We start from the raw sequence: 27,282 nt of genomic DNA, 5'->3' as shown, positions 1-27,282 counted from the left end.
CGGCTTAACCCGATTACGTCAGGTCTGCCCCGCGATTTCTGGTCAAAGACATCGTTCAGAAGATCTATAAATACATCGACGTGTCCCTTGAATAATAACTTCGTCAAGATCCTAGGATTACTATATATTGTTTTTGTTCAAAGTACATTTAGCTATAATGGAGACTCCCTTCAAGTGGTCGGCACCGCCTGGTAGTGATATCTGGAAGCAGCCTCCTTCTACTGACGTCTTCACTGGTGAGTCCATCTCAACCCCTCACACTCAAACGCGCCCTCTCAATCACCCATCATGGCTAGCCTCACTAACTAACTCCCCCAGCTCCCTTCAACACGCACTCCAAAAACTCTCTTAAGAAGTTCATCTCCGCAACTCTCACCTTCCGCACAAAATACCTCCATCAGTACGACCAGGCCTGTCTTCTCCTAGTCTTTACAAACCCCAACTCCCCCACGCCCCGCAAGTGGATCAAGACCGGTATCGAGCTATACAACGATCACCCGCGCTACTCAACCGTGACATGCGATCAGTGGGCAGATTGGAGCGTTGAGAAGGTCGGGCCTGAGAATGAAGCTGGCGTGAGGAGTGGTGAGAAGTGTGTTACTGTAAAGGTGCAGAAGGTGCAGGATGCGCTGGGTCTTTGCATGTGGACGTACAGGATTGATGAGGATGGTGACAAGACGCCGTTGAGGCAGACGAATTGGGTTTATGGCGATAATGGTGGTGAGGGCTGGGATCTAGAGATCGCTGCTGCTGTCGCGCGACCTGATCCTAAGAAGGAGATCAAGGAGGATCTTGAGGTTACGTTTGAGAAGTTTGAGGTTGAGTGGGATGAAACCGCCTAACAATCACATTATCTTTTAAACATTACACCCTCGAACATTACGTCACAGACATCACATGCAAAGGGACATCAATTGAGGTGGCCGAATTTCTCATTACCTCTACCCTGACGGTGCTTGCGCCAGGGAGGATCGTTCAACGATCCCAAGTTGTTAATAATCATCAAGATCGTAACTTCATTCTCATCGGCATCTCGCCGGTCCCAAACAAAACCCATGCAGAAAGGATCTCCATTTCCCATCTCCTCCAGTAAACAAAACAGGAAAGCAGTAACAAAAGGACAGGTTCGAGGTATCAGTCTGTAGATGCGAACCAAAAGCAAAAGAGGGCCGACCCGGTACTAAAGAGGCGAGGCACACACGCAGTGTGTGAGGTTAAGATGTTATTAAAGCCTCTCGTCCTCAAGGTCGCCCCCTGCTGTGCAAAATCCGAGTAGGAGATGTTTGTATCCGTTTCGCGTTCTAAGCATGTTCAAAAGAGAAAAACTCCTGCCATAAAACGTGAAAGCAAAAAGACAGCAACGAAACCAGAAGAGATCCTTTTTTTTTCGGTGAAAAATTTCCAAGATGGTACAAATGCAAGCTTTTAGCCAATCTCGGGGCATTTGCTCGCGGGTGTAGAAAAGCGGTCAAGCATTCCACTTCCCAAAATGTCCCCAAACTCTGGTGTTGAACCAAAGACAACCCGGTCTTTTTTTGGTGGATAACAAAACGCCAGAGCAGAGTAGGGGAGAAATGTCCCAGTGTCCGTGTGTAAGTGGGTATCAAAGCAGAGTTGAAATGACAAGGCAGAAACGGAAACTCGCGATAAGTAAACTCACAATAAATGAGCAGAGGATGTGAAGGACGTCGTGTGCGTCTGATTAGATCCTCTCAGCTCGTGTATCATCAAAATTCGGTCGGCCAACCTCGCAGAAGGGGAGTGATGTAATAAAACAAGGCTCCTTAGGACTTCAATCTGATGACGGAGCATGAAAAGCAACCAAACGCCGACTTCCAACTGTTCCTGTAAGCATCACTTTTTTTTTGTAGGTTTTTCTTTTTTCGCGGATTTGGCGGTGTTCCATTCGCGCTTGTCCTCCAGCTATGATCAAACACACGGAGCATCCGGAGGCCTGAGTAGTGTGTGTTTGTGTTATCTTGAATCACTCAGACAGTCTTTGGCGTGCGAGCATTGCTCACGTCAATGACGTCGTCGAGGTGATTGCACATGGCTACAAACAGGTCGAAGAAGAGCTTGCTGCCGCCCGCCTCCATCTCGGCCTGCATGGTCCCACTGCGCTTAAAGGTCTTGCGGCAGCGGATGATCAGGGCGAGGTAATGAGCGCGCAGACGGCTGTCTGAGTCGGGTGTGTGAGCGTAGGCGTACTGAGCTGACCTTATAATGGTCCCGACATCGATGCCGGATTGCAGCCCCTGCTTGCGCAGGGCGAGACGCTTGAGCTCCTCGAGGCCATACTTGTCCGCGGCGCAGTAGACGACTGTGTCGCGGAGGATGGCCATATCGAGACTCGACAGGTAGATGGTGGCTTCAGACGCAGCGCCTGCGCGGCCACCTCCAGTTTCGGGGTTGGGTGATGTGTGAGGTGTACGGCCTTGGTCCTCGAGCTCCCAAGAGTTGCGCTGCTTGTTGTGGAGCAGACGTGGGTAGTAGTCACCCTTGTAGAGATATTCGAGGACGGCGGAGAACACCTCGGGTTCTTCGTCGGGGATGGAAATCCTCTTGCTCTGTGCCTCGAAGCAACTTCCGCGCAATGCAGCCTCAAAGAAAGGCGACTGGCGGAGTACATCCTCATGTGCTGCAAAGAGCCGGCCATCTTGACCAACAGTCAGAGTGACGATGGGCGAGGGTGAAGGCGCGGCGGGTGCTGGAGCAGGCTTCTGGGGAATGGCGTCCTGCTCGTTGAGCGATCTTTGCAGCTTCGACATTTTCGTTTGATCCCGGTGGGAGCCCGATCTCTTGAGTCTCGCAGCCTTGTCGACGCGGTTGGGGTCTTGCGACCTAAACGAGCGTTTGAACATGGCTACGGTGGTTATGGGAGGAAATCGGTAAATAAAGAACGGACTCGTAACGGGAATTTCGACTCGGGCAGGATGTTGTAGGGAGATAACGACTCCCAACTTTGTGTATCGATCGATCGACTTGGCTAGAGAGTGACGAAAAGAGCGAAGAGATAGAGAGCAAAAGGAAAGAAGAAAAGAGCGACGCACAACAGAAAAGATTGACAAATGGGCCCGGGCGGAGAAATATGTCCTTCAAGACAAGACGATATCCTCTTGGTGAAACTTTGCGACCCTTTTTTGGTTGTGTGTGGGGGGGAGGAAGAGAGAAGAAAGTCGGGGGTATGGGGGGATAGGCCTGTATTTATACCGATGGTGTCTCACGCCGCGGGGTTCAAGGGTGAGCATGAGGCAGCCAGCGACTCTACTCCATAACTTATAGCCTCTGCAATGCAACCCGACGTCCATTGTTGGGGTTTTTTAATGGGTGGAATTAATAATCTGATTTCAAAGCACTTGTGATATTGAAGCCCGAGTCTATCTTGCATTGATCTCGTTGTCGAGGCTGCAATGTCAGGCTCAAATATGAGTCTCTGCCAACACTCACTTCACGTTTATTATCTCAACCAAAGACCCCTGCAACTTGTACAAGCTCAAAATGTCAATGCCCAACTCAACTCACCGTCATCTTTGACCTTTCCCCGGCTTTTCTTCCTAGTCGTTATGTACTTGCACCGCCGCGATCAAACAAGGCTCGTTTCGTGTCAACACCAATCAATTCATCCGTGTTATCGCCACTCCAACCTGTCGATGTGACCGTGCAATGTCACTCAGTAAAATGCCCTGTCGTGGCCCTGGTGGTGCCTCACCAACTTATTCCTCCGGTACCCAATCGACGGTCTGTGTGAAGACGCTACGGAGCCCTGCCATCTGTGCCAGTAGATCTTTGCGTGTGATTGGTGAATATCCTACAACGGGGCTGGTTGATTTGCATCCAAGGTGGTGTCGCCAAGTCCTTGTCGCACGTAGCTTCACGACGCCGTAATGTTACAGGTGCATCTTGCACGCTTCACAACCAAGACATTTATAAACCCCGACTGTCGTTTACGGGCATTGCACCGTGTCTTTCAACTCGAATGAGTCAACTCATTGGAGTTACTTCGGCGAAATATCGTCACAAGCCGTTGCTCAACGTTTTACGACCGCCTTGTTGGTGCGAAGTCAAGTCAATTTTAGGTTTGAGAGGTTAACCAGACGTCTCGAGTAACCCTACCCCCTCCAGGTGTATCAATCTATATCACATCAAGTCACTCAATGGGCAGACTTCCCCAGTCCATCATTAACCACCAAACAAATTCCAGCACCCATTACCATTCCCAGTTCGCACCCCTTCAGGAATCAAGGGCTGCTTGGGCAGCAGCGATTGCGCGAGCCTCAGAGTTTGATCGTGTGACGCTCTCCCGGGAAGCGATAAGACCCTGCATGAGGATGTACACTGTGGTAATCAGCATTTACACCTTACAGGTCAGAGGGACAACTCACTGATGGGCATCAAGAACACGAAGCCAATGGAGTAAAGAGTAATCGCTTCATCCGACCCAACTTCGTTCTTGTCAAGCCAGAAAAATGGATAGTACTTGGTGACGAGGTGACCAAAGGCCGCCCAACCCAGGTAAGCTGTGGCGGAGAACATGATGCCGATGAGGTGGATTCCGACAGTCTGGTGATATGGTCAGCAAGCTGTTATCGTGACTGAACACCAACCTACCCATGGACGTCGAATGCTGTTGAGAACAAGGATCTCAAACACCATCACCGAAGAACCGAACGCGTACAAGGACAAGATGATGAAGGCACGGAACCATCCCTCGCCAAAGATGTCGGTGACTATTTATGGTCAGTTGAATAACTTGCAATACGAAGATTTCTCTTACATGGAGCAGCAGGCGTCTGTTCGGCATATGGAGCCCAGACGCGCGAAGCGGTGCCGTTGGGAGGTTGAGGCTCTGGTTGAGGTTCGCCGCTGGCATCGTCACTCTTGTGCTGGCGGGTGATGAAGAAGTAGATGGTCGAATTGGCAAAAGCGAAAACAGCAGTGATGGTGTAGAAGAGTGTGAAGTAGAACTGCTTGCGGAGGCTACCCATGTGCTTGGGGAGCGACATTCTTCGGATAAGCCATCCTTCCAAGCCCCCCATGTGCCGATCATGGTGGTGGGGATAGTACAGGTGGGTGAATGTCCAAGACTAGAGAAGTCAGTAACAGCGGAGGCAATCCTCAAGCGAAACTCACGAAGGTCTTGAGCTGGTACAGAAAGACAAAGAACAAACTGATATTGGCAAAGTCAAAGACGATACGCCAATCGGAGAACTCGCTCTTTTCGTGGATCTCGTAATTGAGGACGAGGATCACCACGGCTGTGACAAGCGACAAAACAATTCCACGCAAGATAACGAGTACATTCTGCGGAATGAATGACCACGGGGAGTGAGATGCTCGAAGGAAGGCAGGCTACAAGTGTATCATGTCAGCGAAAAGATGGTCCAAAGCATCGTGGAGATGACTTACATGATCCTGCATCACGTTGGGGCTGGGGAGGCCATCGGCGTTCTGGAGGAGGGGTGCCGAGTCCATCGCGAAGACTCAGCGGAAACGGCAAAGAAGGTGAGGAGGGTGCAGATCGATGATCTAAATGATGCGGTGAAATAAACGATTGCAGTAAGGTGGTGCTGGAGCGAGGAACCGATGAAGCCAAGAAATGTAGGGGATCAGGCGTCGAAGAGGCGATGCTAAACGAGACAAAGATACGCGATGATGAAGTTGGGAAGAAGAGAGATGAGAGGACGAAGCCATCGTGGTAGGTAAGTGTCGGCCAACAGCTGAAGAAAGAAGGTGCTGTGATGTTGGCAGTCAAAACTGGAAAGCGCACGAGCGTCGATGCTAAAAAGAAGGAAGCAAGAGAGAGTGGCCCTCTCGTTTTGGGACCCTAAACTTATGAAGAGTTCAGTATTATGAGCCGAGTCAATCAGCTCGACTTATCGCAATGCTAGTTCTATCGTACACTCATCAATAATACAGCCCATTTATTCCTGCTTGTGTGCTGCGCTCTCATGCCCTTCTCGCTCCATACCCTGGCAGCCGGTAAGTCTACCCGCGACCTCTTCGACCTTTCCATAACCCTTCTCGTGGTTGGGGTCGTTCTGCGCTCGAAGCTCGCCAGCCTTCTTCATATCGGCAAGACCTGCTGCCTTGTCTTGTTCACCAGAGGCCTTCCATGGTTGAGAGCCGGTAATGGCGCCAATGGTAGCCTGGAAGGTGTGAGTGAGATGTCCCAGGGGAGATTGAGAAGGACTTACCTCTGCGGCTCCCTTGACGTATTGGGCGTGGCTGCCGATGAGACCGGGCTGCTGGTTGTTGTTGTCGGCCATTTTGAGTGTAGTGGTTGATGTAAGTGCAGGTGCTTGGGTTCTGGTAAGATCAAAATGCTTGGATCAGTAGAATTTGGAGATTATGAAGAAGAATGTAAACACAAAGAACAAGACCAGCAGACGACCATTTTAAATACCAAGCTCCCTACTCGCCTACAACGCCTATGACATCGATCTCATGCTTCACATGTAGTCATGACATCACCTTCTTTTGAGCATGACACCCCCCGCGTTAGACCATTTATAGCGTCAAGGTCCCTGGAATTATGGGGACGGGGGACCATCTTGATCTAGCACCGCCACAAAACATCAGCCTCAAAACGCCCCAGCTGTTCCAGGCCAGGTGGCCCGTGCTCCTCGAGCTCCCATGAGCCAGATGTCCATTTCGCTCCAGCGCGAAAGTTGCATCGTGGAGTTGTCAAGCTCTACAACAACCTCCTCTCACCCCACGAAACCGATATACAATCCCTCACGATGCTGTCGGCTCTCGGAAACCCGCGGCAAGCTGCTGCGCAGCTCATGAACTTTGCGCTCATCCTCTCTACGGCCTTCATGGTGCGAACGTGTCTTGTCCAACTCCTGGACGAAAGCTAACCAGTCGCAGATGTGGAAAGGCCTCTCCGTTATCAGCGACTCGCCGTCCCCGATCGTCGTCGTTCTATCTGGCTCCATGGAGCCTGCCTTCCAGCGAGGTGACCTTCTCTTCCTCTGGAACCGAAACCTGCTACAGGAGACCGAAATTGGCGAGGTTGTTGTTTACAACGTCAAGGACAAGGACATTCCTATCGTGCACCGAGTTGTACGCAAGTTTGGCAAGGGGTACGTTGTTTGTGCAAGAGTTGTGGGCAATGGCTAATGATGTACAGTGATACCGCTCAGCTTCTCACCAAGGGTGATAACAACCTTTCGGACGATACCGAGCTCTACGCCAAGAACCAGGACTACCTCGTACGAAGTGACATTATTGGAAGCGTTGTGGGATACATGCCATTCGTCGGTTACGTGACGATTCTTCTATCGGAATACCCTTGGCTAAAGACAGTGATGTTGGGATTTATGGGTCTTATGGTGGTTCTACAGCGAGAATAAATGGTGTACGTAGTATGCGACGGGAAGATCTTGAATGTTATATATACAAAACAAGCGCTTGCATTGTCATCGAAGTAGCGCCAAGAGACGATTCGATTGATACCCATTGCATCAATTTCACGAGCATATCGGTGATTTCCCGACAGAGACGAAGGATCTCAATGGACGTTTTGGTGCCAAGGTAGCAGAAGCGATGTAACAATATCACAACATCCGTCAGCCGTCTTGGCCAGGCACTTGACCAAAGGCTAGGCATTAGTTCAGTTTGACTGACTCATTGAAAGGGATACACTACGAGTAGTACAATAGCCCTACTCCGTAAAGAATTGGCATTCAGGTTCGGCGATTTCCTCATGCTGCCCCCTAGTAGGTCTAATCTTAGCTGCAACTAGACCCATACCCAAAGCGGCTAATCTTGAGATTCTTAACGGCGGCCGCCAAGGATGAAAGGAAAATTTCGCTTTAGTTTCTATTGTTAGTCGGTTTTGAAAGATGTTGGTTTCTATTCCCGACAATTCGTGCTTTTGCCAGCATCATGATCCCATCTCGGCCATGGATGTTTTATGTTTTATGCAGCCTCAAATGAAGGACCTGAACAAATATAGAGCCAACACCCAACCCAACCGTGGCTCTAGCAGATTCTGCTCCGGAACCAGAAGAGGCAGCCTTGGTACCATTTGACTCTTGAAATCCCCATTCCGTAGGGCACTCGAACAAATCGCCATTCCCGTAACCGACAAGCCCCTTAGATCACCACGCATGGATCATCACCTCCACTTATCGCGCTACTGCTTGCAGGAAGGCCAATGGGACAAGGGACTAACACGATTTTCCTCCTTGCAAGGCCCAGGGGCTTTGATCCAACGCCTCAATCTCGAATGATGGCCTGGGGGTTTCACAGCTGGAAGCGAGCTAATCGTTCTGTTTTCCTTTAAATAATAAAGTCTGTCTTACCCGCCTTTTCGCACAAGGCTCTTCTTTTTCGTTTCGCTTCGTTTCTGGTCATTCATTCGTTCACTTTTTACACTCGTTATCGCTGTGCGCTATCTTTATTCCCGGGGCTCAAACACGCCGCGTCCTTTCGTTCCATTTTATATATTAAATCCGTCGTATTTCGCACAATGGCGCCTGAATCTTCTACACAAACGGATCCTGCGCCAGCAGCTTCTCCTGCTGTCCCCCCCACCGCGCAACATGCCCCTCAGACGTACGCTCAGCAGCAACAGCAACAGCAGCAACCTGGCTTCCAGCAAGACCCTCGCAGTTATGGACCCCCTTACGCGCCGTACCCGCAACAGCCTGCTCAGCAGCAGTGGACGCCCCCTCGAGTCGCCGAGTCTAAGGCCTGGATGATCACCAAGCTCACACTCCACGGGATCGATATCGTTTGCTGTATTGTTGGACTCGGTCTTACGGGCGCGCTCAGAAGTACTGAAACACTGGGTCTGGTCGCGCTCGGTGCTTGCCCACTTGTACGGTTCTCTAAATCCCTTTATTAGCATGTACTGACAGTCTCTAGTTCGTCGTAGCAATGATCTGGGACATCGCCGAATTGGCCACTCGTTTCGGTCGCAAATGGAAGGCCGGCATTCACCCTGGCGCCCACGTCGCCATCTCCCTCTTCATCTGGCTTGGTGCTGCTATCGTCGGCGGTCTCGAGAGCACTTTCAGCGCATACTATAATGAGTTCGACTACCTCGACGAAGATTGCGAATACAATTCTACACAAGGACGTTACATTTGCACAAGTAGCGACAAAGTTGGTAGCAAACGCACGCTCTTCATTGCACTGTCGGTGTTTACCTGCCTTGTCTGGCTCTGGCACTTCGTCCTGTTCGTCGGTGCCTGTATCGATACTCAGAAGCGAAACGCCGCAATGAGACGACCTGTTACAATGGTGTTCGGAGGACCGGCTTACTGGGGCCCCGGAGCGCAAGGCTTCCAGCAGGTGCCTCAGTATTACGGACCTCCTCAAGGGCAGGGTATCCCCATGCAGAACTGGGCACCACCGCAAATGGGAAATGGCAAGAACCTATGACAGCAACTCAGCCCGCAGCTGGACGTTACGCTTGAGAGGCTGGGTTTTGTCAAATCGGAGACTAATATGAAGAATAATGTAAAATATCTGCGTAAAATGATGCAAAGACAAAAGACAAAAGACAAAAGACAAAAGACTCCTTCTTCCCCTAAAGTATCCTGGAGTCTTCCAAACCTCCCCACCCCATAAGAGGATCGAAGCTGTCAAATCCTGTGCTTCCTAATACGCTTGTTTGCCTGGACGAGGACGCGATCAATTGGCCCCTGGTGCGAATCCCGGTGCGATTCCCACCCTCATTGCCCCAATCTCTTGCCCCTTGAAAGCTTGAACACCTATTAATCATAGATGGTTAGTGCCTGAAACGTGGGGTACCAAGTTTGCACATCTAGGCGCGGACGGCCGCTTGAAAGCTGGACGGTGTAACCAAAGGCAAGACTCACATTTCATGTTTAAGCCGTCGATAGTCAACACCAACTCATAAGGGAACTTCCAGTACAAATTTCTACCATCATCGCAACTAGGGCCCTGGGCCCCCTCATTCTTGACCAGGAACTGCGGGTGTAGTAGATGTACCACATCTGTCTTGAGGGTCCCTATTCTCTGAGCGTCTAAGATGAAATGTCAGTGTTGGTTGATAGAGGCTGGCTGGCTGGCTGGCTCGTGTCTCAGGGCAATACCTTTGTTATGTTCGTGTAGATAACTGTGGTGGTCTAGGTAAGCCTCATCCGATACCCATATCTCGTCTTGGCATATGAAGGGCCCATGGTTGATTGTACCATCGGCGTTCCGGACAGGGAACGTTTGGTAGCGGGGTGCAATTGCTGGAACGATGGTGGGATATCTTGACCCTAGTCGTATTTGTCAGTGACCAATCTTTCTGTGATACAAACAACAAGGGCTTGCTTTCTTCGAAAGCCATTGTATAGCTTCTACATAGAGCTCCTGTGTGTTCTGGCGGCCCTGGATACTCAGTTGTCCCGCATGCTTCGAATCCTCAAAGGGTTCATCGCACCGAGTGCCATAGCTTGAACCTGCGACTCGAGTGGGGCCGTAGAGCTTGTTCAGAGCTTTCAAAACACCCCCGGAGGAAACGGCATCGACTGCTGTGATTCTGTCTTTACTATGAGATTCTGATTACTAGGTAGGGGGAGGGGAGTATCTGACCGCTCATGCTCGTCGGCGACATATAGCTGAGCATTGGAATCGTGGGCAGCGTTGAAGTTTGCCAACGCCTCACGGAGATGACTTCGTAAGGGTGCTGATTCCCCAAAGCCGCCAACCAAGACGACTTTCTAGTTCCTCTTAGTTAAGCCATTTCCAGCAAGCATTAAAGTTACTCACGCCGGTCTTCAGGCCAAGTTGTGCTGTGGCATGCAGCTGCTTCGTCATAAGCATAGACACCTCTTCACATATATGTTGGTAGATGTTCTTCAAGTGTCCACTATCACCATGTTCAGATCAAACTCATACGATGACTGGACTGGCGGCAAGGTACTTACGCCTGGATTGTCAATCGATTAGTACAAGGTCGTTGACTGCCGGGGTCGGACCGAAGCCCGAGGACCTCAAGTTGGTAATCTTGGTTGTTCTGAGAGACAACCCAAACGGGCTTGACATAATGCTCAAAGTCATGGATTGCCAACTTGCAGATGTGGCCTTCTAAGGTTGCGCCGCCCTCGTGCAAATAGTCGTGGTCTGTAAGCAGATTCTCGAGGAGTCTGCGGAATGCATCGTTCAGTGCATTGGAGCCACATGTATCACCCAGAGAAAATATCTGTGTCAGAACACCCACCTGCATGTATAGGCGACTTACCGCTATGATGCACCAGCTGTCTCTCGAGCCGAAGAGGAAAACCGCGAGAGACAATATAGGTTAAGGCATCGCAAGTGCCTCCGCCTGCGTCAAGAATCGTGAAAAACGTCTCCGTCCTATAACTGGTCAGTTTGGTGACATTATTTCAAAGTCAAGAATTTGTTTACGCCAACTATCAAACGATTAGAGAGTAGCCACGTAGCCGCAGCTTCTGGCTCTGTTATCATAAACACTTGAGTGACACAGTCGTTACCGAAGTCAACACCCGGGAAATTGACACGCCTTGCAGCAATAGCAACACAGGCTTGGATATCTCGGAGTGCCTTTTGTCTCCAAATCACTGGGTCACAAATTACTAACTCTGTAGATGTAATATTAGTGCTCCCTGTAATCTCAATCTTGGCGTGACTGAGCAAATTTGTTAGATAGTCAATGGTTACCAAGAGCACCATCTCGTGAATAGAGATCTCCATTGAGCATGAATGATTCTGGGACAGTCGGCGGAGAGTTTCGGCTAGATGGTGGTTCTGAATCTCGTGACTTTCTGATTGATTTATAAGATTCTTAAACCCATACAGCAGAGAGTATGTCTTGTCCGAATGTGACATGACCTTTGCCATATGATGCTGCACTTGGAACCCCAATTGTACCCGGTAATTCTCCGGAAGACTAGTACCTGGTGCTTCGCTCCTTAGCTCATCGAGAGTTTGAAAAACCCAGTCGTTGGGGGTATCGCATCAGCGTCGGGACTTCCAAGGACATCGAATTCCCGCTTTGCATTGAGATCTCATATGGATAATTCCAAACTGTCCTGACGGCCAGATGAGGACTTTCTGGGTGGACTCCTTCAGGTAGAAAAGTGTAAGAGACTGAAGAATTTGTCTCGCCGAAGTCAACAGCAACGACAAGTTTACTTGGGGTTTGAAGGGAAGGCATTGCGGTGGTGTGTGATCAGAGGGAAATGTTTTAGAGAAAGGAAGAAAGGAAGGACGGAAGAATATTTAAAGATAAGCATGGAAGATATGTATGTCGCAGCGATGGCTGCCTTATTCTGTTTGAGACAAGGGAGCAAATGCTGGTTGAGGTACTGTCGTACAGTTTACGCATTGATAATTCACTGGAATCCAGACAACTAAAAACAACCTGTGACATGGCTTGCGCTATCATTTATCTGTAAAGAAAAACTATTATCAATTTTGTGAATATATGCACCTGATACAAACTAAGTAACTTGTTCCATATACCGATAAGAGACCCGAAGGGTACATGCTGTCTCAACCTTACATCTTTGCATAATCTAATTTGCTATTTGCTTTGTTGTCAAAGCTTTTCGTGCCTGGTCAATTAATTCACCGGTTGCTCTTCTAGCGTGGTTGCAGTATACAAGGACTACCTTAAGTACCTAGTGTGCAGATATCCGAAGAGTCCACGACGCGGTGCCCAAGGTACCAAACAAAGAAACGCCACTCGCATTCATCAAACAAAGGAACCAACAACTCGTGTTTGCCAACAAATCCGAAGAAACAGTCACAGGACTCTTTTCAAACGGCACCTTTGCAACTTCACAACTTCACAACCAACTGGATAGACTCATCACGATGGATCCAAATACCCCACGCAGTCTGAAAAGAGCCAGCGAGGGCCCGTACAGGTTGAGAAAAAGGATCAAGGCAATCCAATACGCAGACAACCCCGCAAGTAAGGAACTCAACAAGAAGCGCGTGCCTGGCGTAAGGCAACAAAGGCGGCAGATAATTTGGGAACATGACGAGACCTGCCAGCTTTTAGCTCACCTCCAATGGAGCTTCAACAACGGCGTTGATTTCTGGACTACCGCATTTCCCAAGTTCCAAGACACTGTCCAACAAGCCTTCACCAATGACCAGGCGAAGAAGCAGCTGCAGCATATATCGAGCCAGCATGGCCAGATGGAAGGCGATGATGATTATGCCAACTTGCTTGAATCCGGCCTCGATTCGTTGAACCTACCAGAGGACATCTCCAGGAACGTTGACCAGTTCTTAAACCGTATACCCGACATCAGCGCCGGCCAGTCTGCAGACGACACGCGTGCGAAATGCTGCCTCAAGAGGCTCTTAGTGACTTTCTTGGTCTCTCCAAAGAAATTGAAATATGTGAGTACGACCACAAGTCAATAATGCCACTCATCTCTCATCTCGTGCTCACAAATATCCGGTTATAGATATTGCCGAACGAAGAAGGGGCCAAAACCACGGGCCTGGTTGTTCAAGGCTCCTCCGTAGACCCCGATCAACTAACAGCAGAGCAACAGCCATCCCAAGCTTTATCGGCCCTTGGCTCGACAAACCAACTTGTCGGAAACTCATCCGCAAAGAGGGGTGAACCATCCGTCGAGAGAGGCTTCGTCGATTCTCTAACACCTGATAGAAGAGAAATGGTGGAAATAGAAACCCGGCTGATTGCGTCGTTGATCGAAAATGAGCGGCTCAAGAGAGAGGTGGCGCAACATTACCAACCCAACGCCCGCGTGCTGCTCACACTCCAGCAATATATGGAAAATTCGCACCTAAGGGTCCGACGCAGTAGAACCTTCAACGCCAACAGTCCAGGTATGAGCTCGAAGGAAATCTCAAGAACGTACACATGCCTGTATAGGCAGATGCAAGATACCTGTGCCCATGTATGCCGATATAACCCGGAAGCACCGGACGAACAAGCCTCGCGTAGCGATCTCGTCGAGTCCTGGGCTCTTGATACCTTTAAGTGAAACCTAAAAGATTGCATTTCTCAAGTCAGAGAGTCCAAGATTTCGAAAGACAAGTTGCTCCTGGGACTAGTAGGTACAGCAGTTATCGAAATGATATTCGAGCCGGCTTTCCCAGCATTCATTCAAGCGCTCAACCCCGTGGCAGAAGCATATCGGGAGCTCATCCTCGATATTTGTAAGTGGTTGTAGCATTGAGGAAGACCATGGCTAACTCGCGATGCAGCGGGTCCCAATGAGCTTCATGAAGCAGCCAGCAATGTTCTACCACATCTCCTCAAACATCATAAGCCCGAAATCATTAAAAGAAAGGTTGATGAACTGAACCGTATCCTTCACAAACACTTGGACTTCTTCTCCGTGTCTCTAGATGGCGAAAATGGAGACTAGGAAGAGGCGCCGAGGCAAAATGACGTTTTCAGTTTATTTCTCACATGGGCGCCGCAGTTGAAGATCGACCTCACATCAACCACCACGCGGCTAAAGTTCTTCTACTATGAGCCAGATGAAGCCTTCGACGATACACGTATGGAGCGGTGTATGTTTTCGGACCGTGAAAACAACACCATCAAAGCCTGCTTGTTCCCTCCTCTCTTATACGCACCAGCCCGAGAGGAATCGCAAACTTCAAAAGACTACGCGCTCGAGCACAATACCAATTACAGCATGTACTTCACAAGGATATTCGAGGGAAGTCATCTCGATCTGGACTTGGCGGCAAAGGCCATCGTGCTGACGTAGGGCTGGGTTGGGTTGAGAACAATGCAGAGGGTCCGACGGGAAGATTTTCGCATATTGGGATGAAATTTGTAAACATTATTTTCTTTATTTATCGTCTTGTTGAACCGAAATGTTTCTTTACATGATCATGAGCTTCCTTTTCACAAGTCACAGCCATCCTGGTAAGAAGCAATGCTTGTGAAATTATCAGGAAAACTACAGGCTAAGTTGGGTACCTCGTACTCGATCGCGCTAGAACCATATGTGCCAGGTGTCAAGCCGCCCCCAAACATCTCCAGACAGATATTAGTCAAAGGTCTGTAGGACAGGAGAACTATGAGCAGAGATGTCTCCAGTATATGGATATAGCTATCTCGGCACAAAGCCAAATGTTTCACCGAGCATACTCTCTCGTGAAGGTCTCATACTAACTAGGACCGCGGTGATAGTTCAAGCTGCTGTATTTTAAAGAATGGCTTGCCTACCCCCGATACCGCACAGTTGAGTTGTTGTCCGACTGTACGTTAGCCACAACGTACCGGGATCAGGTGTTGAAGATGTGAAACAAATCAAGACTGGTCAAAATGAGAACCAGTGGACCGACGCGACAGCAAGTTCACACTGGGGGAAGATCAAAGTTGTTTGCATCGTTTGGCACGTCAACAAAGTCGCGCCTTATCTCTCGCCCGGTATTGCACTGAAACTTGACTATATAATATGAGACTTTCTGCTGGAGCAAGATGGGTGCTGAGATGATGCGAGGAAACAAACTTAAGATCAAGTCACACATCGAACTGGGAGTTTCTGCAGAAAGGGAGTATCGTGTTCTCATTCATCACTTGTGTTTGCAGCCTAAAGCTTAACCTTGTAGGTGACAGTCATCCTCATAGCAGAAAGGGCGGCCCCCAAGCAGGTGGAAGCCTGGATATCGTAATAGCTATCCACGCCCCAGTGCTGCAGCTACTTACATCCTACTTACCCGGTATGTGTTAGTAACACGGATCCGACAAGACAATTATACATGACGTCTGACTGAGATGGAGTAAACCACTGGCCAAAGAATTGTGAAGAGTAGGGCTGCGCATCCCCTTGACAGTAGTTCAACGGCCTAAGAATAAGGCACCAGGAGCTAATATGTTAACCTTTTCTGAATGCAAACCCTGTCTAAATGATTGGCTGTTTTACTCATACGTCCGACTAGCCATACTTTCAGGCTCAAGAGTAGGAAGAGTACAAGAAGTCAAATAATCATAATCTGTGTCAAGAAAAGCCAACAAAGCGGCCATTTGTGGTCTGACCCTTGTACCGATCTTCAAAATCTTCATCCGTAGATTTCTAATTCGGTTCTTCAAGGGATCTGTGTTCTGATATCTAGATCCTTGCGTACCCACAGAAACTCATCATTGTGGTGTCTCATTTAGCTCGTTGCTAATGTTGTTTGAAGCATAAAGTTATAATAAGTATTGGAAAGCGATGTGAAAGTTATTTCATAGCCAATGATGGATTGGTAGTTTCCGAACCTTATTACAACAACTATCTATAGGTACCCTAGTGAGTCATGGCAAAATAAGACATGCACGTTCACGAAATCAAGCAGATATAGTGGCCATGTGATATTAGGCTTAGCATCTTGCTTTGAAGCTAGAGGCTTGACCAGTCTTTGACGGGAGTCCGTGAGTGATCAACTCTGTTTTCTCGTCTATTTAAGTAAGTGTCTTCCCCTTCTGCAGAACAGGATAACTCTCTCTCTTCTGTATATCAGTCATTCTGTTCTCTCACATTTCGACCTTTATTTTCATTCGCCACCATGACTAACCAACGCCAACTGGGCAAATCGTGCTTATTTCGTTTCGAAAATACGACGTACAGTATCCCTAGTACTCTCATCACCAAAACTGGAAACCTTGGTTTACTCTTCAAACACAAGGATGAGTGCAAGATGAAAGATGTTGACGAGTCGACTGGTCGCGTCTTTGTGGACTACATAATGTTACAGACCTATGAAGTTGACTACGAGACCGCAGAGCAAGATCAGGACATGGCTTTGAGAGAGTACAAGATTGCACTCACGCTCTGTGCTATCGGATGCCGATATGAAATCAGTGGTCTCGGTTTCCTAGCCAAAGAACATGCCGTCAAATTGGCTGAGCTTATCATCAACCCTGCCTCCGTACTAGTGGCGATAGTTGATGCTCCCTTGGCGTTGAAGCATATTCCTGGCATTATCCACCTGATCGACGAATACACAAAGATAGTCCTGCAGAGGGCGACTAGGCGAGTGGCGACAGACTTTCTCTTGCGCATGGATCCTCCAGACACAATGGGTTGGCTGTGGCTGATGCTCCAGGTCATGCAGAAAGCCGAGGGGCCGGCTCTAGAACGAGGCTGGGATATGGTCGCACAGACACTTCCAACTCGCGTGCCGGGATTGATAGAATATATGCAGCTTCGCGAAGAATATTTACAAGAAAGGGAGCAAACGTATCTTGGAGATGATGCCCCCTTGGAGGATGACGTCGGGGATGACGACGAGGTGCACTTTCAGCCTCTGTTCAATCACTTCATTCCAAGTGCCAAGATCAAGTGCGGAAAAGTCATGCGCGCCATGGTCGGAAGCATCAACAGTAGCCAGAAGTTCGCTACCCGAAACAAGGAGAGGCCAGCCAAGAGGAGCAGGTGCATTTTTATTATCCGTTTTATTTCACCAGATCATTCTGAAGATGATAGAGGCATACAAGCCTCCTCCAAGCATGGATTTCAGCATCTAAGTTCCGGCGACAGTACATACAGCTGGAACTGCTTCCGTCTCTCCTCACATTTGGGAGTGAGACAAGGGATGTAGGATGGGTGTCTACATCGAGCAGCACCCATGCCTTCTTCAGGCTCGACTACCGCATCACACACGCATGAATACATCTCTATAAGCCTTGATGATACTCATTACGGCTCATCTCGGCAGTCATGAAATCTGGAATCAGAGGCGACACAAGAGACAATGTCTTCAGATCATTCTACCATTCTCATCAGAGGTGGGCATGGAGTAACTCGGACACAAAGTCAACCCCGTGATTCAGGACGATGCGTTATACGCACAAAAAAACAGTACCTATCTCTCAATATACAAGGCTGGAAAATATTCTGCATCAATTGAGTACATGGCAATCAAATGTTGGAAAGCGACTTGCGTGAAAAATGTTTTTATGGATATTACTATTAGCGTTATTGAATTCTTGTTTACTGGCAAGCTAGATCTGATAATAATGATGAATTCGATTGGCTTTCTAATATCTTGTATGGCATGTGAAAATGATTGTAATCTGATCGTGACAATTAACCCGGAATGATTGAAGACGCTGTATCCTTGGTCTTGAGTGAAGTTTCAAGCCAGTAAAACGAGAATTGAAGCACCACCCAGGTTCCTGTCGCTACCTAAGTATATAAGGATAGCATCTGCATGTTGTGAGCTTGTGACACCAGCACTGCCAGGCAGAGTTGAGCAGCCTTGTGACACCAAGCCTCCTCCTTGAGCTCCACCAGGGCTAGGACTAAGCGCCACACACCTCACAACTGAAGCCTCGCGAAATCTGCCTCTCCCACTCCCGCATCTCTTCTCCCCTCCATCTCAAATTCCTCTGTTGGTGCACCATCGAAACTCAGCACAACATGGCGGAACATGGCGACACCAGACCAACAAGCTCGTGAGTATTGCTTGTCTGAAATGAAACTTGTTTTAACAGGCGAACAGGCCTTACGCGAGTGGTACCTGTGCTGTTTACTTCGAATGCAAGGGTCCTCTGCACATCTCCCGTTCGTTGCTTCCCGAGAACTTGATGGACGCTGCACAGTTCAGAGACAATGATGATTCTGCTTATCCTCTTTGCGAGTTATGGCTGGACGAGATCACGCCTGACGTAGGTCATGTCATCATTCACTATTTGGTCACAGGTACCTACCAGTGCCTCCAGTCAGAGGAAAAAGATCGCGAGGACAAGATTTCAGCCGAGCTTGCGACTGCTATCCGTGTGTATGTCGCTACTGACAAGCTGTCTTTGACCGAACTCCGCGAAATGACTAGAGACGAGATCGTTCGTCTCGGTGACCAGCTCACCTTGACCCCTCTGATCAACGTCATGGAGAAGGCTGCCCTGTCCTTTGATGAGAACCCAGGAATTGCCACTTATGTCGAATCGCGACTATTGTCCTTCTCTCAAATTGACCACGTCGCAGGCTTAGTCGACCAGAGACTGGCCGCGTTGGGTGCTCCAGACACTCTGAGCAAGGTTCTATTGCGCAGCATTTTGCTTTCCAAGGCTTCAGAAAGTCGTCAGCTGGAAGAGCCAACCTACCAGGCTTCATGGGAGTATCCCGGAGTTGAACTGCGCCCTACCAAACAGGCCATGGAACGGGCCGAAAGTGTTTCACTCAGAAATGCCGAGGCTGCTTCCGATGAAGAAGAACTTGGAAGACTACAGCAGAAGGTGGAGCTCACACCCTGGGATCGTCTGCGACTTTATGATCTTGAGCACAAAGCCGAAAAGAGAGCCAAGGAAATCGCAACCGAGAGAGAGCTAGACGCACAGCGTTGGAATGCAAGCAACTTGACCATTCAACAGCCTCTTCACCCAGAAGGTTAGTAACAGCTTCAAACAAGCTTGAATCGATCACAGTGCTGTAGTTCAAAACCAATGCTAATTGCCGCAGTCTTTGTTGATGGACCCGTCCCCGATCCCCCCCGAGCGCCTTGTGGAACCTGGAAGCCCAAGGCTTTTGAGGGACAGAACCAGTGCGACAATGAGACACACAGCGATCGCAGCTCGACTGATGAGTTCACACCTGGCTCAGTTGAGAGCTCGTCAATGGACGAAGTATGCTGCGATTGGTGATAGGGCTTTCGGGATTCAGGAAACGCAGGATTGCAGAAGGAATGGTAGATTCGAGATCAATGGGATATCATATGGAGAACAGTAACAGGCTGTAATGAAGGGCACCAAAAGCTAGCTTGGAATAAATCAAATCTCCCCTCACTCACAGCTCGCTTGCTATCGTGACTGTCGCGAATCTACTCCACTTGTCATTTGCACCATGCAAAGCACGTGACTCGCTTTGAACGACGTGCAAAAGTTTCGGCGAGAACAAAAAAGTACCTGATGTCAAAAGGCCAAGCGTAAGAAAATCAAAAGAACACCCCAAGTTGATCTTTAAAGATCGCGACAAAACTAGATAGACTCAATGTATCCTTGAGATCTTTTTGTTGGTGAGGGTGTGGTAGTGACATTACAGTTGCTGAGACACGTGACCATCGTTTTCCACAAGTCATCACCCAGGCAGCGAAAGATACAGCTTGCTCAGAACTTCAACAAAAAGTGAGAACAATACTAAGTGAGGAAACATGCCCAGAATAACCTCTATAGAATGACTACGCAGGGTCTGCCTGGATTGGCTTATCGCAACGTGGCACGGCATAAGCTGTGGATTTTGCCAAGATAAAGCTTTGTGCAGGAGGAGGCTCTCAGTAAGCGAGAGTATGCCAGAGAGAACAATGATTCATGTATATGGTCTCAAAAAGCTTTATGCCTCATCAGAAGGCATGCGATGCCATGCGAGAACTGTAAATGCGCCCTTTCAACGTGATTGGGTACCGCCTGATTTTTACTTTCACAGGCTCACTTGTGGCTAGAGGGTTCCCAAAGTGGGAACAGACAGGCTCTCTCACAGTAAAGTTCAGAGTTAAAGCATCTAATGCGTGACGCTTCATGATTTGTTCTCCTGGCTTAAACATCCTTTGTGAGCTGGAGATGGCCTAACCATGAGAAAGGTAGCCAGTAGTATCTCAGAACTTTGAAACAGAGTGAAGCCGCAAGACAAGAGTCAAAACATAAATCCATTTGTATTTAATGCCATGTCATGCCCCGTGCAACAGCTGGATCCCTTCTCTTCTCTCATCATCTCCCGTCACGCCGTATCACGTTAACAAACTCGCCCAGCACACAGAAACACGAAGTTTACTTGATCATGGCAACGTCAATGTCTGCGAACTGGCGGGGCATTGATAATCAACTAGTCGCCGTCGAAATTCAGGGACCCGAAATCTTTTATGTCGACTTGACAAATATCGAGAAGTACCACCAGCTACACAGGCAGATAACTTGTCATGTACCATCATATATCTACGACCACGCTTACAATGTTTTGGGATATATCTTCTACCAGAGTCCCGGACTTCTTTACATAAACTTGCACACTGTGCCACAAGGTGCCGGACGCATATTGTGGGAATATCTAGTATTCGGAACGTTGGCTCTCCAGGGCAATCCCTTCGAGGGGAGGCGAGAAGAGTACTTCAAAAGTATCATCTATGTACACAATTTTGCAGAACAGTTTGGCATGGAGGACCTTAAGTCGGACTCCGCGAAGGAGATCTTCCGCGAGGCTCAAGACATGGGCCTGGTGGAACTACTCAAACTCCTTGAAGAAGTGAACTACCGGTCTAACTTGTTTCCAAAGTTTTCGGTGTACTTGGAAAAGCGACTAGTTAGTTCCGCTTTGGATCACGATGCGGAAGGCAGCCTGAGGGCTTTCGTCGAACTGAGAGATCAACCATCACTCTCAGTCGCTCAGATGCTTTTGAAAGCAATGGCAGAGGTTAGCAACATCGAGTGCAGGTCGGGCAAACAAGACTCCATGCGAGATGAAGCCTATAGAAAGAAGGTTGCTGAGACAACGGCTGTTTCCGAGGTCATTGGATCGGAAGAGTGCAAGTCTCCCAAAACAAGATGGATAAAACCGAGGAACGAGACCGCGCCAGTGAGTAACTCAGTTGGCAGTCAATTCTTCGGTCCCGTGGCCAAGCTGGAGGATAGAAGCGGCATGGCAAATCACTTGGAACAGCCATTGCAGAGAGCGGCCGTGCCCGACTCAAATTCCTACTCTCCAAGAGAGCCCGCGTTTCTTCTTCCCCGGATGTCCCTCCCTGCTTTGGCTCCTAGAGCTGAAAATAATGGAACCGAGATTCTCCCGCCATTCGGAGACACATCGAAGAATTCGAGAAGTAGAACCCCCCCTTACTGTCACAGGCTGTCACCGATGGAATATACACTCCCAACTGAGCCCACGCAGCTGCCTAGGCTACAACAAAAGAATCGACAGCGAATGGCCGAAATGGCCTTTGCTGACATGACGCGAACGGAACACAATCCAAGGAGAAAAAGTCTAGATCCCAATCCTTCAACTGCATCGGGCGAGCTTGAGTCAGAATCAGCTGCGGAAATCGACAACGATACTGCAGACGAGGCTGAAGAAGCTTGCGATCGGCCAGTGACACCAATCGGATCCCAGCTAAATTTTGCCGAGTGCATTCTGCCCTCATTTGACGAGCCTTGGCAATCGTCTACATCTTCTTCCGTTACCTTGGAAGGCGAGCCTGGTGAAGTCGAGGGGTCCATGGATTGGGATGCGGGTTCATCCGAATCCGACTACAATCCTTGAAATTTGGCAGGACTTTTGATCGGAAAGACGGATTATACAGATTGAGCTGCAGGTGGAATCAGAAGACATCATGGAACGGGGACTAAGATCTGGAGGTATCCCTTTAATCTAGCTACTATTTTCTGTAAGATTCACCCATGATTTATTCTGGGGACTCTCGTAACTGTCTTTATGTCGTAGTCTACCTATGGCAATAGTGGTGGATATGACTTGAAAAGAAAATACACAAAAGTATTTGGCAGAATGGACAACACCTGGACGTGATTGGAAGATGAGCAATGACGTTATACAGTGACTTAGAAAATTGAACCAGGCAGTAAAATATAAGCATCTTCAGAGATTCTGTGCCTTCAGGGGTAAGGCGGCGGAACCTATATCCGCCCTTATGACAAATGTCGCTGTCACTGGCTCCTCTTGATATGAAGTGGAAAGGATTTCATTAAAGCTTACTTGTCCTCAGTGACCTTGATTCGTAGTTAAGACCTGTGGCTCCCGATAAACTTCAGTATCTTCTTCCAGTTCCACCACTGAATGCAAGGGTAAGAGGTGACAAAGTTTGACGCCGCAACACATGATGCACATACTTCGACCCCGCAAGACATCGAATCTGCTGGAAAGGGGGTAAGACCATTTAGTGGATCTTTGAGCTTCAGATAATAGCGCGTGGATTCGCTTATCGAAAGTCTTTTGGGGCTGCAGAGTTTACCAGAGGCGAGTGTCAATAGTCATCACCACCAAGTCCACGATATGATTGGGTGTTCAGACCATCTTGAGGAGAGATACTTTATATTGCGTGAGTGGTTTCTTAAGGTTCTATCAATGATGGGGGAAAACCTGTCACACATATAAATTCCGCAAACCGCCTCCATCACCGCCCTCACAAACCTCTTCTTTTCATCATCATTTCCTTTTTCTTTCCCAGCTCGATGGGTAACAGGTCGAGCACCATGTCTCAAGACTCAGCCACCATTTCTCCTGATCTGCCCGCTCAGTTCATCACATCGTAAGTATGGTGGACTGACATGCATCCTTCTAAGCTAACAAATATTTAGACCCTATGCAGACAGCTTTGTGAAGGTTCTGTTAAAAGGAAAGTCGATCACGTGGATTCATAGAGGAGTCGTCCCAGACAATGTTCTATCCAACAAGAGTACGCATGAACTTGGATCCAAGTCAGCTTCGCCGATCTTGGATATGCAGAACATTGGGAATGACATAGCCCATGTGATCTTGCATTACTTTTACACCAAACAGTATGACTGCATCAAACCCTCGGGCACATCTGGCGATATAGCGAAGGGATACGAGCTCCGGGTGTCGCTGCAGGTCATTGAAGCTGCTAGAAAGACGCAACTGTTTAATTTGGTAGACCTGGCCAAGGAACAGTGCGCACGCCTATGTCATCAAATGGATCTCTTGAATCTTGTTGCCATCTTGGGAAAGATTAACATCGATTATGATAACTTCCCCGAACTTACAAAGCATATCGCATTTCACCTTGAGAAAGTGCTCGCAAACCCTCACAGCCAATTTTCTAACGACCTCCTGAATCGGGTTACTTCAAACAGCATCACAGACATGCTTATTCGCAAGTTGATCATGGTTGCCCGAGATGAGCCAACAAGTGAACCCAAAGCGAAGCCCAGACCCGAGAATGAAGCCCGAAACCTGTCTGTCTGTCCTTCCATAGACTATACCTCTACGGTGGAGTGTGGCATTGCAAAACCTGAATGGTCGCCCTTTACATACGAGCTTCGAACTCAAGATCTTCAGAAACTTCGCAAGAACCCGCAGCCTGACGACAAAGGTAAGGGACGAGATGTCTCCAGATCGGCAGAGAATCCTTCAAAGGTTCCCGAAATAAGAGTCTCTCACCACGAGCTGCGTGGTGCAAAGGGACAAAAGGAAGCTCAATCTGGGCCTTCAAGGGTGAGAGGCTGGCCTTGTCCATTTTCGCCTCCCTGCGGCGGGTGTGCTGATGCTGAAAGGAAGGCAAACCCTCCTACCCCTAAACTTGAGAGTACCATCGCATATATGAAGGACTTCGTTGGTAAGTGAATACATAATCCCTTTGCATTGCCTGCAGCTAGCTAATGGTTCAGCGGCTGAGAAATCATCGGCTGCTGACTGGCAGGTACCAAAATCCGAGGCCGAGAAATCCGAAACGTCAGAGAGCGACCGAGAGTCTACTATCGCCGTTGTTTCCGACGACGAGGGAGTGCTTGTCGAGTCAAGTCCTGAACCTAACATGACACCAAGCCCGGTGGGATCGGGCAACACAAACAGCATGGATCACTTCTTGGTGTACGACCAATGGTAATACCATTGAGTTCTGTCTGCTGGTTCAAGCTCTCAGCCTATTTACTAGTGACTAGTCTAGGTGTTTGAGCTTTGATGCCGAGGGCGCGTGCTCGATAAATAATGTTCATTAATTAAAATGCTATTAAAATTCATCTCTGCTGCCTTGAATATCGTGTTTGTAGTGCCAAAGAGAAAGACACCGCTTAGCATATGCTCATCACATTACCTATTCAAGTCTCTCAATTTGTCAATATGTCAAGTGATCAGTTGACGTATTTGGGCTTCACTCGTGTCTGCAAAAGCCATCTGTAATTCAGCCGCTTCTCGAGACCAACCAAGTTATTCTATAGAAAGTTGACCAAGATTAACAATGGTGGAAACTTTCGCGATGAGTGAAGGTTGGAGACTTCTGTCTCGGTGGGTAGAAGTCCGATACTGACATCGGTCTAGTTGACCGGACACTATGTGTTTCAAGATCGCCTATTTGACCCTAAGCCTAGATCTTTCGGTATGGTTCCAATTATTGGATAGCATGGGCGCCACTGGATGTATTCACCGATGTTGTTATCACTGGGTGATGCGGGAGGCCTACCAGGACACGTCATAGACACAGCACCAACAGAACAAAAATGTTGATAAGAGGAGAAGGCCTCATCTACCCCTCATTTTGTTTCTCTGATCTTCACCTGCATCATCCAGAAACAAAAAAGCTCAAGTCATAGATCGGGGCGATACGATGTCCCCGGAAAAGTCGTATGTGCGCTGACCTACGAATAAGCCATCCGATACTGACACAGAGAAAAGCCAGTACACTGGGGATGTTTGCCACATCCTATTCAGATCCCAAGGGCCTCTTCTGATTCCTAGAGCTATCCTCAAAAAATGCCCAAAACTTGCCGCAAGACTGGACAAGAAGCACATCTTCTCTAAGCCACTCGACACTGTCGACATCGAAGACTACCCGTTCTCAGTTGGGCACATACTCATTCATTACCTAACCACCGATAAATATGAGTGCCTCCAGCCAGAAGGAGAAACGGAAGATGAGCGAAACTGCTCAGAGCTTGCCACTTCCTTTAAGGCTCATGCTGCCGCTGTCGATCTGGAGCTTCCATTTCTTCAGCTCCTGGCATCTTCTGAGATGAGGAGACTGGAAGGGAAACTGAGTCTAGTCTTGATCACGCGGACACTGAACGATACTAGACTACCACTAGATCAGTATCCGACGATTACGGCGAATTTCGTATCGTGTGTCATAAGATTGTCAGCATCCCCCTCGAAGGAGTGCAAAGAAGAAATGATGAACCAGCTTGGAGTTCCGGAGAATGTTGCTATGGTCCTGGTGAAACGCTTGCTTCAGTCCAAAGGTATCACGCTCACTCGAGACCACTCCAGTGAGATTGGCTCGGAGGACGAGAAAGCCTTGAATACAAGTCAGCTCGAGCAGGAAGAATGTGAGCTTCTGACAATATTAGAGACTTTCGACAAGGAGAAGGCTCATATATATCAATCGACCTTTGAGACTGGCGTTCGAGAGAAGATGGCTAGGGAAGCACTGGCCAAGACGATTCTTGAGACTTGGGAAGCTAGCGGTGGAAGCCTATCGTCCCTACAACACGCTCGTCTCGAGGAACTCCAAAATATCTCTGACAAGCTTTCTCAAGACTTGGATATCTGCAAAACAGACTTGGCAACCTCGAAAAAGCGCGTACAACAGTTGAAAGTAGAAGCAAAGGCCATTTTGGAAAGGCTGGCTTTGGAGCATGAGATCCAAAGCATACTTGAACGCCAAAAACAGCAAAACGGATTCTTAGCTTTGAGTGACCGACTTCGACTGAGGTCTGCGCAATCTCGTAGCAACGACCTCAGTACCGCGGTGTCCGTTGATTCTCTGGTCCATTCGGATACCAAGCACCTCAGGCTGACGGGTCCAGACCAGGAAGAAGAGAGCCAACCCGATGAAGGTGAGCTAGTGAGTTGAGCATACGGGTTTATCTAACAATCTCTTAGATGGCGCCCAAACACCGACCCGCACGTCGTGTAACAGAAGAGACCATCAATCATTCAATGTGAAAGGCGCTAAAGATAGACTTGAGGAATTCCGTGCAAGCCTGGGTGAGTTCAATAAGAAGAAGAACTGAAAGGCATAAGATTGAAAGTTACATGGCTGATACATATAATAGAAGACTTCGCGTCTGAAGCTACAAGCACATCTGGGCAGGCTACGCCCACTTCGGCCTTAAGTTTTGAACCGGAGCTGTATGAGAGTTATGCGGCTGCACTGAAAGGTTGAAGATCTGGCAGCGAGCAAGTCCAACACTTGATCGATTCTGGCTCTCATTTCAGAAATAAGTAGAGTGTATGGTGGAAATTGAAACTAAAGCTATATTTGTCTTCCTGCAAGAACAAGGAATGTGCCAGCTAAGGCCTCTGAACAGTTCGGTCCATTGTATCCTCTCCTAGGCCAAACTCCCAAAGTCCATAACGGCTGTTTAGCTTGTGAAATGCGATGTATCCGAGGAGGTGAGTGTTTAATAGTTTGAGATATGGCTCTCGACAAGTGAACTCAGAGTAGGCCCCATGTTTTGGATAACTAGCAGTAAAGGATGCTGGATGTCATCGATCTTTCGATTTCCAACATCCTCTGCGCTTGGGCTACGTGTATTTATACCCCCTCATCTTTTTGACGAGAATGTGGTAGCATCGAGTCGCTAAGGTCTGTTGTATGTAGTTACATCCTTCTCGTATCCTCCTCAGACGACACCTCGCTTAGAAAGTTATACTAGAGAGAAAAAGGGAAACTTGTCCGACTTTTGGAAGGACT

At 48.5% G+C, this 27,282-nt stretch overlaps 14 protein-coding genes across 14 annotated transcripts; 10 read left to right on the top strand and 4 right to left on the bottom strand.

Annotated features, from left to right (window-relative positions):
• Positions 1-157: 157 nt before the first annotated feature.
• FPRO_13430 (uncharacterized protein) lies at positions 158-842 on the top strand (the record flags this gene model as incomplete). Its single annotated transcript, XM_031222881.1, has 2 exons — positions 158-236; positions 319-842. 2 exons carry the CDS (start codon positions 158-160, stop codon positions 840-842), a joined length of 603 nt encoding a protein of 200 aa, XP_031088296.1.
• Positions 843-1,988: 1,146 nt separating this feature from the next.
• FPRO_13429 (uncharacterized protein) lies at positions 1,989-2,861 on the bottom strand (the record flags this gene model as incomplete). The annotated part of the gene is made up of 1 exon (XM_031222879.1): positions 1,989-2,861. The coding sequence occupies one exon, from the start codon at positions 2,859-2,861 to the stop codon at positions 1,989-1,991; it is 873 nt and encodes a 290-aa protein (XP_031088295.1).
• Positions 2,862-4,231: 1,370 nt separating this feature from the next.
• FPRO_13428 (uncharacterized protein) lies at positions 4,232-5,472 on the bottom strand (the record flags this gene model as incomplete). The annotated part of the gene is made up of 6 exons (XM_031222878.1): positions 4,232-4,335; positions 4,383-4,560; positions 4,609-4,727; positions 4,775-5,084; positions 5,131-5,349; positions 5,407-5,472. 6 exons carry the CDS (start codon positions 5,470-5,472, stop codon positions 4,232-4,234), a joined length of 996 nt encoding a protein of 331 aa, XP_031088294.1.
• Positions 5,473-5,921: 449 nt separating this feature from the next.
• On the bottom strand, positions 5,922-6,266 carry FPRO_13427 (uncharacterized protein; the record flags this gene model as incomplete). The annotated part of the gene is made up of 2 exons (XM_031222877.1): positions 5,922-6,146; positions 6,195-6,266. 2 exons carry the CDS (start codon positions 6,264-6,266, stop codon positions 5,922-5,924), a joined length of 297 nt encoding a protein of 98 aa, XP_031088293.1.
• A 474-nt stretch (positions 6,267-6,740) lies between these two features.
• FPRO_13426 (putative signal peptidase (endopeptidase SP18)) lies at positions 6,741-7,355 on the top strand (the record flags this gene model as incomplete). Its single annotated transcript, XM_031222876.1, has 3 exons — positions 6,741-6,821; positions 6,871-7,085; positions 7,133-7,355. 3 exons carry the CDS (start codon positions 6,741-6,743, stop codon positions 7,353-7,355), a joined length of 519 nt encoding a protein of 172 aa, XP_031088292.1.
• A 1,121-nt stretch (positions 7,356-8,476) lies between these two features.
• On the top strand, positions 8,477-9,393 carry FPRO_13425 (uncharacterized protein; the record flags this gene model as incomplete). The annotated part of the gene is made up of 2 exons (XM_031222875.1): positions 8,477-8,827; positions 8,875-9,393. 2 exons carry the CDS (start codon positions 8,477-8,479, stop codon positions 9,391-9,393), a joined length of 870 nt encoding a protein of 289 aa, XP_031088291.1.
• A 252-nt stretch (positions 9,394-9,645) lies between these two features.
• FPRO_13424 (uncharacterized protein) lies at positions 9,646-11,191 on the bottom strand (the record flags this gene model as incomplete). Its single annotated transcript, XM_031222874.1, has 7 exons — positions 9,646-9,725; positions 9,834-10,001; positions 10,071-10,241; positions 10,284-10,504; positions 10,558-10,685; positions 10,735-10,834; positions 10,893-11,191. 7 exons carry the CDS (start codon positions 11,189-11,191, stop codon positions 9,646-9,648), a joined length of 1,167 nt encoding a protein of 388 aa, XP_031088290.1.
• Positions 11,192-12,804: 1,613 nt separating this feature from the next.
• FPRO_13423 (uncharacterized protein) lies at positions 12,805-13,955 on the top strand (the record flags this gene model as incomplete). Its single annotated transcript, XM_031222873.1, has 2 exons — positions 12,805-13,341; positions 13,410-13,955. The coding sequence occupies 2 exons, from the start codon at positions 12,805-12,807 to the stop codon at positions 13,953-13,955; spliced, it is 1,083 nt and encodes a 360-aa protein (XP_031088289.1).
• A 90-nt stretch (positions 13,956-14,045) lies between these two features.
• FPRO_13422 (uncharacterized protein) lies at positions 14,046-14,342 on the top strand (the record flags this gene model as incomplete). Its single annotated transcript, XM_031222872.1, has 2 exons — positions 14,046-14,130; positions 14,179-14,342. 2 exons carry the CDS (start codon positions 14,046-14,048, stop codon positions 14,340-14,342), a joined length of 249 nt encoding a protein of 82 aa, XP_031088288.1.
• A 2,137-nt stretch (positions 14,343-16,479) lies between these two features.
• Positions 16,480-17,514, top strand: FPRO_13421 (uncharacterized protein; the record flags this gene model as incomplete). Its single annotated transcript, XM_031222871.1, has 1 exon — positions 16,480-17,514. The coding sequence occupies one exon, from the start codon at positions 16,480-16,482 to the stop codon at positions 17,512-17,514; it is 1,035 nt and encodes a 344-aa protein (XP_031088287.1).
• Positions 17,515-18,335: 821 nt separating this feature from the next.
• On the top strand, positions 18,336-19,555 carry FPRO_13420 (uncharacterized protein; the record flags this gene model as incomplete). Its single annotated transcript, XM_031222870.1, has 3 exons — positions 18,336-18,370; positions 18,418-19,301; positions 19,374-19,555. 3 exons carry the CDS (start codon positions 18,336-18,338, stop codon positions 19,553-19,555), a joined length of 1,101 nt encoding a protein of 366 aa, XP_031088286.1.
• Positions 19,556-20,684: 1,129 nt separating this feature from the next.
• FPRO_13419 (uncharacterized protein) lies at positions 20,685-22,157 on the top strand (the record flags this gene model as incomplete). The annotated part of the gene is made up of 1 exon (XM_031222868.1): positions 20,685-22,157. The coding sequence occupies one exon, from the start codon at positions 20,685-20,687 to the stop codon at positions 22,155-22,157; it is 1,473 nt and encodes a 490-aa protein (XP_031088285.1).
• A 947-nt stretch (positions 22,158-23,104) lies between these two features.
• Positions 23,105-24,477, top strand: FPRO_13418 (uncharacterized protein; the record flags this gene model as incomplete). Its single annotated transcript, XM_031222867.1, has 4 exons — positions 23,105-23,160; positions 23,210-24,086; positions 24,150-24,207; positions 24,260-24,477. The coding sequence occupies 4 exons, from the start codon at positions 23,105-23,107 to the stop codon at positions 24,475-24,477; spliced, it is 1,209 nt and encodes a 402-aa protein (XP_031088284.1).
• A 717-nt stretch (positions 24,478-25,194) lies between these two features.
• Positions 25,195-26,751, top strand: FPRO_13417 (uncharacterized protein; the record flags this gene model as incomplete). The annotated part of the gene is made up of 4 exons (XM_031222866.1): positions 25,195-25,211; positions 25,263-26,422; positions 26,469-26,573; positions 26,642-26,751. 4 exons carry the CDS (start codon positions 25,195-25,197, stop codon positions 26,749-26,751), a joined length of 1,392 nt encoding a protein of 463 aa, XP_031088283.1.
• Positions 26,752-27,282: the final 531 nt, after the last annotated feature.

This window comes from Fusarium proliferatum (genome assembly GCF_900067095.1).
Source record: "Fusarium proliferatum ET1 genome assembly, contig: FPRO_scaffold012, whole genome shotgun sequence".
NCBI classification, from domain to species: domain Eukaryota; kingdom Fungi; phylum Ascomycota; class Sordariomycetes; order Hypocreales; family Nectriaceae; genus Fusarium; species Fusarium proliferatum.
Note: the sequence above shows the minus strand (reverse complement) of the source record. Positions and strands in the feature narration are given on the sequence as shown.